At 59.9% G+C, this 10,857-nt stretch overlaps 1 protein-coding gene across 1 annotated transcript; it reads right to left on the bottom strand.

Moving 5' to 3' along the window:
• Nucleotides 1–3,263: 3,263 nt before the first annotated feature.
• IGSF8 (immunoglobulin superfamily member 8) lies at nucleotides 3,264–10,701 on the bottom strand. The gene is made up of 8 exons (XM_081223594.1): nucleotides 10,631–10,701; nucleotides 10,220–10,297; nucleotides 6,736–7,113; nucleotides 5,575–6,036; nucleotides 4,828–5,235; nucleotides 4,194–4,607; nucleotides 3,700–3,830; nucleotides 3,264–3,516 (listed from the first exon to the last, which is right to left on the bottom strand). Exons 2-7 carry the CDS (start codon nucleotides 10,269–10,271, stop codon nucleotides 3,715–3,717), a joined length of 1,830 nt encoding a protein of 609 aa, XP_081079720.1. The 5' UTR covers nucleotides 10,272–10,297; nucleotides 10,631–10,701; the 3' UTR covers nucleotides 3,264–3,516; nucleotides 3,700–3,714.
• Nucleotides 10,702–10,857: the final 156 nt, after the last annotated feature.

Here is a 10,857-nt window from a genome sequence, read left to right as displayed (position 1 = left end):
AAAGCTGGGGAGCCTCCTCAGAATCTCAGGTCTGGGATCCAACATGGATGGGAGAGATCCTGATTTCAGGAGAATGGAGGGTGGGGAATGGGTAAACTTGCCAGCCTGTCTGTGTTTGACCTTCACTTCTGTTCACGCGTGGATGGATGGACAGAAGGATGGACCTATGCGGGTTGGATGAGAAGGTGGAAACAGAGAGAGACAGCCAGCCAGTGGACAGGTGAATGGGCCAACAGACCAACAGACAGGTGGTGTGCTCAGGGCTGCCGCTAACTCATAGAGCATCTTGGTGCAAATTCTAAAAAGGCGCCCTTTTCCTCCAGACTGACACTACCCCAAACTAGGGTGCGTGGCTTGGGGAGCAGAGTGTGGGCTGGATTTTAGTCCCCACTCACCTCCTCAGCCAGCTTCCCTGAGTCTGGCGCACCTGTCTCACTGGACACAGTAGCCCAAGCTGACCCAGAGGTGAGAAAGCTGGACGGAGGCGGGCAGAGATGAGGCGGGTGCCCTCCCAGCTCCACTCCTGCCACTGTGACAGGCTGAGAGGGAGGGTGAAAGGCTGCAGGGCGCCTCAGCAGGGTGTGAATGACCTTGTCCATGTGTGCAGGGAAACCGGCGATGGGGGAGATGCCAGAGCTGGGGCCCTGGGGCAGGGCCTAGGAAAGGCGAACAAGGGATGGCTATTTTCTGACAGTGAAGTGAGGTCTCGTGAGTACCACTGCAGGGGCGGGAGGGGATAGAGAGGTTTTGAGGAGGAAGAAGGGCCGGGGAGAGATGGAGAAACATGAGTTCACTAGAACTGGGACACGGGGTCCTCAGGAAAGCAGAATCAGTCTTAGGACACAGTGAAAGGGAGTCATTCACATGGTTCACTGGGTGCCCATTGGGTCCAGAGCACTGACCCGGGCATGTGTGGGGAGGACAGTCAGAGACCCGATTCCTATTCTGGGAATACAGTACACGTGGGAAAAACAGAGAAATATGCCTGTGGCAACTGTTTCAAACTGAGAACCTGGGCGATCTCTCCGAGCAGAGGGTGGAAGGGCTTGGTAATCAGAAAGCTAGGGATTGAGTCAGGCCTGGAGAGTGACCTGAGCCAGCAGTCATGAACTTGGGTGGGCATCAGGGTCTCCTGGAGGGCTTGGGAACACACGTGGCTGAGCCCCACTCCCAGAGTTTCTGACTTAATGGGTCTGGGGTAGAGACCAAAACTTTGCATTTCTAACAAGTCCCAGGTTCTGCTGACGCTGCTGGAACAGGGACCAGGCTCTGAGAAGCCCTTCCCTAAGCAGACTTGGGGGTCCTGTCAGGAGGTGGGCATCAAGCTGAGGAGTAGCTGAGGGTCCTTGGGGAGTAGACTGAAATATAATGGGTATGGAGAACTGTGGTGGGGGGAAAGGAGACCATGAAACCAAGGCTGAAGAGTCTGACTCTGGGCCTAGGGACTCACCCGTCAGTGGAAATAGGGCTGTGACAAGCTAGAGATGGTGTTCGGGCAAGATGAGTAGGCAAGATAGATGGGACAAAGCAGTCGGGAGGGCTTCAGGGGAGGTGCTGGCAAGGTGGTGGTGAGCTGAAGTAGGAAGGGCACCTGTGGCAAAGGATAGAATCCCACGTAGGACTTAAGAGGCAGGATTAAATGCGGGAGATGTGAGAGACAAACGGGAGTCCAAATATCTGGATATGACTGTGACCTGCTGTCTGCCCAGCTGGGGCAGGAGCCCCTGGAGAGGTGGCCACGTGCACCCCCTTCCTGGTGTCATCGCGGTCACCAGGGACACCCCCCACCCCAGGATTGTGAAGGAGGAGCAATGGCGAGTCGAGAGGGGGCAGAGGTAGGGGGACCTGCCTCTGAGAGAGACATGTGTACACACAGGCAGGCACACGCTCCGCCACACGGGCCCAGCAGTGACCTCCAGCCCTTGGCCCTGGCTGCACCCCATTTCTGTTCTTTAACAAAAGTCTGAGCCCTTTGCAGGGAAGCACCCCAGTGTGCTGCATTCCAGGCTGGGAAGCTGGGGTCCTGGGGGATGCCGTGCCTCCTGGAAGCAGGAAAGGGGGCTGCAGAGGGAGCCCATGCCAGCTTGGGTCCGCTCGGAGAGAACGTCTTTGCCTCAGGTCACAGGGTGACTTGGGTCACCGTCACCCAAAGATGAGGTCCCTGAACCCTGATGCTGGCTGTTCCCAAAGAACAAATGTTGGGGCATGGGATGAGGAGCAGTTCTGGTTTAATTTGCTGAAACATCTGGAGTCTGGACAGGAGGGAGCGGGCTCTGGGTGTCCACACTCATTCACGCGGTAGTTCACCCATTGCAAGTGAACCCACCGTAGAGGAACTGAGGCTGGATGGAAGGCATTGAGACCCCGCCACCCCTCTCCTTGCCACTCAGCGACCACTCAGGGCCCCACTGTGTGCAGTGCAAGGAGTCTGGGGACCTGGGTTCTAGTCCTGACACTGTCACGAATTAGTTCTATGACTCTGGGCAAGTCGCATCACTTCTCTGGGCCTCAGTTTCCCTATCTGTAAAAACAACACTTGGTAAACTGGTAATGCTCAATAAATGTTTAAATAACTGAGTTGAAAGAGGTAGACTGCGTGCCTCTCGAGGTGCAGTGCAGCTAAGAATTCTAGGATGCGAGAATCCTTAGGCAGAGACAAATGCAGGGAGCCCCGGGGGCACGGGAGGACGGGTGAGGCAAGGGGGCATGCGCGCAGGCGGTGGGGCGGGTGTATGCAGGGGCCCCTCTGACTGCTGGCGTCCCCGTCGCCCAGGTGGCTGTGTTCTGGGCCTTCCATTCTGCTGCTGTCAGGCAGAATAATGAAGATCAGGAGCAGAAAGGCTGAGGCCCCAGGGCCTGGGGGGAGGAGTCAGGTCCAAGATTAGCCTGACCAAGAGAATGAGACTGCGGAATAGCGTGGGGACTCAGAAAAGGGCACCGGGCCCTGGAAGCCCCTGCCCTGCAACCTAGAAGTCTAGGGGCACAGGCCGTGCTCAACTGGAACTCATCCCCCTTTCTCTCTCCCCACCCCAAGGAGGAATCCCAACAGGAACTGGCTCTGCACTGACAGCTCAGACAGCAGATGGGACCCAGGTTTCCCCTCCCGGGGTGGGTGGCATGGCCCACGGAGGCCAGATGGTGTTTCTGGGGGCGGAAGAGAGGCACGGGTCATCCAGAAGAGGCTGTCAGCCCCCAGTAGCCCACCTGCCACGCGCCCCTGCCTCTTAGAGCCTCATAGCGGGGAAGACACAGCCAGCCCTGGATTTTATAAAACAAGTTTATTCACATTTTACAAAAACTAATTCTAGGACAGGGAACGGCCTCCCTTTGGGCTATGTATGAGATCATGAACAGAAGGCCAGAGGGAGGAGCTTGGGAAGGAAGGAGTGGGCATGGGGGCCCTGTCCCCCACTCTGGGCGGGAGTAGGTCAAATAAATTAAAGGAAGGGCAGGCAGAGGGAGAGGATATTCAGACACCAGAGGCGGGCTTGCGGCTGGGCTGGAAGATAGTCACACCTGCAGGAACGGGAGAACGCACATGGAGGGGGCTAAGGAGAGTGTGACTTCCTCCTGGCCCTGGCCCGCAGAGCTAAGAGGGGCTGAGACGGGCTTCTCCTTCTCCAGCTGGGACCAGGGAGGAAGCTGCTCATCTCAGGACTAGGGAAGACAGGGCTGGGACTGGGGGTCCTTGCCCCTCACCTGGGGTGTGAGGGATCACCGTTTCCGCAGCCTCTTCATGAAGCAGCAGGTGATGGAGCCCAGGATGATGGCTCCGGTGGCTAGGGCAGCCCCTGCACCCACCAGCATGGGCACAAACAGGGTGTCCAGGGCTGGGCGAGAGAGGATAGCTGTGTTCAGCCTGGGGTGTCACTGCCCTCCACCCACGTCCCCACCCGTATGCCAGTACCTTCTCGGTCAGGCTGTCCACACCACCTCCTCCCGTTCACACACGGCTTTCCCCCGCCTGCTCCCTGCCCCATCTGCGCTCAAGCCAGCCCCTACCACCAGGACACCGGGGCAGCCGGGCACTGAAGGGCTGAAAGCTGGACTTTCAGACTTTCCGTGTGAAGCGAAGAGGAAGAGAAAGAGGAACCAGAGGGACCACTAGCAGGAGGATGAGATGCAAAAGGGAGAACAAGAGCATGGGGGTGAGGGGGGCTGGGGGGGCATGAGCAAGGCGGGGCACCACTCACCATGTGTGTACGGGTAGACCGTGACAGGCCCCGAGCGGGCACTGCCCGCCTGGTACCAGCTGTAGTCAGCGTGCTGCACCCAGGCGCTGGGGGCACAGTGGTACACGCCTTCGTCCTCGGGCCCCAAGCCGTGCAGTCTCAGCCGATGGCTTCGGGGCCCCACCAGCTCCACGCTGATGGGGCCTCCTCCGGGCCGGACCCCCAGCTCTGCCACACCGTCCTGGCCCACGCCACCCACCAGCTGGGCAGGGGCAGAGCTCAGCTCCCCCTCCTCCAGCCGCTCCACCCACCAGCTGGCAGCCAGCCGCAGCCCGGGGGGGCCGCCCCGCACAGAGATGTTGCAGAGCAGGGAGGCCGTCTCCCCGCGGTACACTGTGCCTCCCACTAGCCAGGCCACAGCCTCCAGCACCACACCTGCAGAACAAAGGTCAGAAGGTGAAAGGTCAGGGGGCATGGGGTTAGGACTGTTGTCAAAGCAACACCCCAGAAACTCCGGGTGTTCCCACAATCTTAGAAGGGGAGTGTGAGACTGAGACACAGAGGCAGCCGATGGAGAGGCAAAGAGGCACAGAAACAGAAGGGAAAGGTTCTGCAGACCCCGTATCCTGTCCAGGGCCAACCCACCCCCTCTCACCTTCCTCACGCACGTGCACGGGGAGGGGCCGTGAGCGGGCACTGGCGGCTTCCCGAAGCCGGGCCCCAGACCCTCGGACATAGGCCTTGGCGAGGCAGCGGTAGGTGCCCGCATCCCCAGGCCGGGCAGCCTCCAGCCGTAGCCGGTAGGTTCTGGAAGCCACCTTCTCCATGGCAATGTGCCGGCCCTCGTAGCCAGGGCCCAGGCTGCCCACACCCTCCGTGTCCAGCTGGGCAACCAGGCGGCCGGGCCCAGGTGCCCCTGCAGGTGCCATCTCCCAGCCCACGGAGTACGCGGCATGACGGCCTGGTGGGGGCAGGGCCCCTGACACATTGCACAGCAGCTCCAAGGGCTCCCCTGGGCCGATCCGACGTTCCCCAGGCCCCACTGTCACTGCCAGCTGGCTGGCTGAAACACAGGAGGGGAAGGGGTGTCAGGGAGGCAGGAGAGGGCACAGAGCACCTGTCCTTCCTTGAGAGCAGCAACTTCAAGGCCACCCGTCTTCGCCACCCAGGGGCCTGGCTCTCACCCTTCAGCCATGGCCCTCCCATTCCCACACCCAATTTCTGAGCAGAGAAAGCCCGTCATGGGTACAGATGCTAACAGGAAGTGATACTAATGGGACTTCACTCTAGGGAAGGCGGGCTCCCTGGAGTCAGACGATGGCCATCTAGTGCCCATGGTGGCCATGGTGCCTACTGAGATACCAAGGCTCCCAGCTGGCGCCGTGGGACGCGTGGCACTCACACAGCGTCTGCACATCCACGTGGGCCAGGACAGCCCTCTTCTCCGCGATCTGGGCCCAGCTGCCGTCGGGATCCTGAATCCACTCAGCGGCAGTGCAGTGGTAGGTGCCCGCGTCGTCTGCCTGGGCGCCCCCCACCACCATGCGGTAGCGCTCAGTCCCCTCCTTGCCCAGCCGCAGCTCCCCTGCTGCCAGCCGCTCAGCATAGGGAGCTCCGGCCTCCACGGCCATGTCGGGCCGGAGTCCCACCACTTCCTGCAGAGTTGCTCGCCCCACTGGCGCCTCGGGCACAGCTCGTCCAAAGGACACAGCCAGGTGTGTGTGCTTCTCCGTGCTCGTCCGTGCCAGGCAGCCCAGTGCCAGCTCCTGCCCCTCGTGCACCATCAGGCGAGGGGGTGAAGTAGGGGCCTGACGGCCCCGGGGCCCTGGGGGGGCAGCAGACACCTGCAGCATATCTGGAAGAACTGGAGAGAACAGCTAGAGTGAGGGAGGGCTGGGAGCTGTACAGTAACTAACACTTGGTACTGTTTCCTACCTACAACCTATTTCCCTAAATAGACTGTGAGCTCCTAGAAGGCAGAGACTTCATGCTGTATTATTTCTTCTGTAACCCAATGATGCCAAGCACAGTGCTGGGCACAAAACAGGCACTCAATACGTGTTGAATTTCATAGAACCAGCCCATCGCCTACTGACCCTTACGTTTGAGACTGACCCCTGTTTGAAATACTCAGAAGAGTGGCTCTGTCTTCCTTCTCAGAAGACAAAGAAACTCAAGAGAGCAAGAATGTCAAGTGGTCTCACTCCTCCTACCCTGCCTCTATTTCCCCCGCCACCCCCACTCCCCCAGATCTGGATCCTGGAATCTCCAGGAATGGAGTCTGTTCACCCTATTAGGCTCCCCTACCCTATCAGGGAATGGAAAAGGGCTGGACAGCTTAAGGACACTTCTTCTCTCCCAGGAAGTAGCTTGACAGAATAAGAGCAGTGGACTGGAATGAAGAGTTCTGGGTTAGAGTCTCAGGCCAGCCACTAACTTGTTGGGTGACTTCATGCAAGTCACTTAACCTCGTTGGGCCTTAGGTTCCTCTTAGGTCCCTGCTGGCCCTGACTTTCTGCCTTTTGGGAGGGCACGGCCCTGACCCCATCCCAGGGCCCAGTACCTCTCAGTTCCACTTTGCCGCTGTAGCTGCCCAGGTAGTGGGCATCAGTGGAGGGTGTGTAGCACTCGTAAATGCCAGCATCCTGGGCCTGCAGGCGGGCAATCTTGAGCACCACGGCATCACCCTGCAGACGCTGCACCTGTACCTCACCAGCTGCCACTCGGGGCCCAAAGACAGCATAGGAGAATCGGGTATCCCTGGTACTGACAATGCCCAGGGCAGCCTCTGGGGCCTCAGGCCTGTACAGGAACCACTCGAAGTCCTGCTGGGAAGGGCCCTCGTAGCCAGTGACATTGCAGGAGATGGAGATGGCTGTGCCAGCCACGCGATACAGGGGCCCCTCAGGGACTAGCACCTCCCGGGCACAGCACCCGACTCCTATAGGGAAGGACAGGAGAAGTTAGGGATGCCTGGGTCCCTACTGCATCCCCCCACCCCCACCCCCGCATCACTCTTGACCTCTGCTTGTGAAAGGAAAGGAAACCTGAGGAAAGTTGGTACACACTTGGGCCCTGTTCCGAGAACAGGCAAAGGATGCTGGGAGGTAAGACACCTGGATCTCAAGGAGGTGGTGGTATAGAGCCAGGTTTGCCTCGGAACCCAGAAACACCCCATTACTGGCAGGCCAGAAGCAGGGCACCTAAGGTCAGAAAGGAGTGTATCTGCTTCCTGATTCAACCATTCCTGATTCCGGCTGTCCCCTAATTCCCCCTCCACCCCGTTTCCCCACGTTTATGCCAGTTGAGCCTTCTAGCTAAGGCATCCTGAGACCACATGTCCCCCTCCTTTGTTTGAAGGGAGCTGGCAAAATCTTGATCAGAAGGGCTGGTGCGCTCAGCTGTGTCACCTGGGCCAGGGGACTCCAGACAATGGAGCCAGTGGCCCGAGCAGGACAGGGCACAGGCCCAGTCAGTTCTCACCACACAATCCCTCCCCACTCCAGCTGTGCCATGAGCTCATTGCTTCTCCACCCCACAGGGCTGCCGAGGCAGCTGAGGCTCATGGGGCAAGAACCAGCCTCTGCCCTGGCCTCTGGGGGTAGAAGCTCCCCTCCCCCACCAGTGCCTGCCAATCTTCCCGGGCAGGCCCAGCTGACAAATAACCCTCACCCCACCCCCTCCAACTCTCTAACAGAAGCCTTCATTTGCATATGGTGTGCATTTATTTACATCCCCGCTCCCTTTCAGTAGGGAGGCAATAACCCCCCAGCTGCCCCTTCCCATCTTTCTCTCCTCAGAGAGGCCAAAACTCTTCTTCACCCCACCCTCACCCCTACCCTGCCCTCGCAGATACTCCCGGTGGCCTTGGAGGGCTCAGCTTCTTCCTTCTCTCCTTCCATCCTTCCACAGCCCCAGATCACAGAACCTCAGAATGTAAGAAGGGCTGGGTCAGCCCTCTGCCTCCATTTTACAGATAAGAAAGTTAAGGTACAAGAAGTATAATGTCTTGGCCAAGTTCCTACTATCCTTGGCTAGCTTCCACACGCCCCTGCAGAGGGACAAAGCCAGAGAGGCAATGGGGAACTCCAAGGAGAGGCCTGAGGGCACTGACCTCACCAACCAGACTGTCACTCCCAGGGGCATAACCATCACCTTTCTTCAGGGGCTGGAGGAAAACACCTAATCTGTAGTCGAACTGTCCTCCAGCTCCTCCAGAAGCACTACCCTTACCTTTCCCTTCTTGCTGCGGCTGAGTCAGAGGGAAAACTTGTGGTTGCTCGGTTAAAGCACAGACTGGGATCAGGAGGTTGGGTTCCAGCCCCATCCCCATCCCCAGCTGTACCGCTTGGACCAGCCCCTTCCATTCCCAGGCCTCAGTTTCTGGAAGACAGCTAAGAGCTTCCACCCTGACAGTGAGTGAGCCTGTGTCTCAGCAGGGCTCTGCCCGAGGATGTTTCATAATCAGAGTGATGGTGGAGACAAGCGAGCTGACACTTTCCCTGGGCTCCGGACAGACTCTGCTCAAGAGGGCCCCCTCCCATCTTCCTGGCTCCACAACTGCTGATGCTTGGAGATCCCCATGGGAAAGTCATCCCCACCGCCTGGGGAAACCAGCTGCCAGGCAGCTCTCTCTCCAGCCAGGTCCCCTCCTCTGTGTTAGTGGAGAGGGAAAGGAGAGCAAGGAGACCTGCTTTGGAGTCAGATGGGAGTGGTTTCAAATCCAAGCCCCAACACTCACTAGATATGTTCTCTGAGGCAAGTGACTTCATTTTCCTCATCTTCAAAATGAAAGTAAGTGCCTACACCCAGGGCGCTCACATCTCGGCAAGCTCTTCTATCTCTTTGCACCACATTTACCCTGGGCTCCTCTCTGCTCCACGCTGCCCACTGGGGAAAAAGGGCCAAGTACTAGGCAGCTAGGCCTCACAGCTCCTTCCTCTGTATATCCTCCTGCCTCCCACCCAGGGCCCCAAGGAGAGGACTCATTCTAGTCCCACAGGGCCCAGGGACCTATGCAGCACATGGAGGCTCCTTGGCACTGCGATGGAGCTCTGGTCTAGAAACAGGCGGCTGGGGCTACGTCAGCCTCTGCCTTAACTATGGCAGCTCCAAATCCTGGCACCAAAGCCACCCCCTCACCACCCTGTATTCTTATTTCAAGGGTTTCAGTTTCAGTTTCCTGAACATCTGTACAGGCAGTCTCACTGCCTCGATACCATACTCCTCCCCAGACCATCCCTACAAGGAACCCTCCCATTCACGCCAAAAACATTTCCACTGTCACTGTCCTCATGCATCCATGCAGCAGTGGCCCAGAACATCCCACCATGAACACCCACCACAACAGATACAGGGTGCTTGGAGATCTCAGCATCAGTCTCCATGGAGCCTGGTTTCTCCTGAGGCAGGGAAGCTGGGACTAAGGGAGTGTGACAGCCAGTGGGAGGCTACAGAGCCAAGTGCTGCTATCTGGGAGAGGGAAAGTGGGGGAAAGACCCAGCCCAGGATGGAGATGGAACTGCCTCCAACTTCAGATGATGAAGGGGGGTAGGGGGGGTGCAATTAGGGGAGATGTACTTCAAAGATTGTGGGCAGAACCGGCCCCTGGGCCTCCAGCCAACTTAGGCAATTATAAAGATGGACAGGCACTGCCCACCAGGGCGAGCACCCAAGGCTGGGCCTGAAGCTGAGTGAGGCAGAGAGGAGTCGCAGAATTTGTGCGCAGCGACCTCAGGACCTGAGTGTGCCGGCTGAGAAGTGGGGCCTGGCGGTTCCTGGGGGCGACACCTCGGTGGGTCCTCACTGTGCCCCAGCCCGGGGCCTAGAACTCGGGAGCCTTCACCGCTACCCCACCCCCGCCCGCCCCAAGACTGGCTCGGAGCGCGGCCACAGAGAGCAGTTGGGTGCCAGGCCCGGGGAGGCTGGGGGAGCCCCTGACGGAGAAGGGGGTGCGAGGGGCTCCGAAGTGCTGGGGAGGCGGGCAGGGCTGGTCACCAGGTGGCAGGCACCTGCCGGGCGGGGCTGGGAGCCAGAGCCGGGCTTACCCAGGATTAACAGCAGCAGTGGCGGCGGCGGCTTGGGACCGAGGGCGCCCATCCTGCGCAGCCGGCTCTGCGAAGGCTCTGGGGGGCGGCACGGGCTCTGGGTGGCCGGGGGTTCGGGGGGCGCATGCCCGGGTGGGGGGCACGAAGCGGAGCAGCGAGGCGTGGGTGCGCGGAGCGAAGCTGAGCGAAGCTGGAGCTGCCAAGTCACGGCCCTCTTCCCTCTGCCCTCTTCCCTCTGCCCTCCTCCCTCCTCCCTTCTCCCCTCCTCCTCTCCTCCGCCTACTGCTTTCCCTCCCGCCTTGGCAACTCGGAAGACCATTCCCGCCCCGCCTTACCCGGGCCCCGCCCCCGCCCTGGGCTCCCGGCCCCGGCCCCACTCCGGTCCCCAACTCCGCCCTGACCCCTCCAGACCTCGGCCCCGCTCAGGTCCCCGGGTGTGCCCCGACGGGGTCCTGGACCTTGGCCCCGGCTCCCCCCGCCCCTGTTCCAGGCTCCGCCCGGGCTCCAGCCCTAGCCCCGCCCCCTCTTCAGTACCCGGCTCCGCCCCGACCCTCACCCAGGCCCGCCCCCCTCAGCCCTGTCTCCGCCCCGACCCCAGTCCGGGGGCGGGCTGCACCTGGTCTTGGCCAAATCCCCGG

This window comes from Mesoplodon bidens (assembly GCF_964165515.1).
Source record: "Mesoplodon bidens genome assembly, chromosome: 2".
NCBI classification, from domain to species: domain Eukaryota; kingdom Metazoa; phylum Chordata; class Mammalia; order Artiodactyla; family Ziphiidae; genus Mesoplodon; species Mesoplodon bidens.
This window is presented reverse-complemented; position numbering and strand designations above follow the sequence as displayed.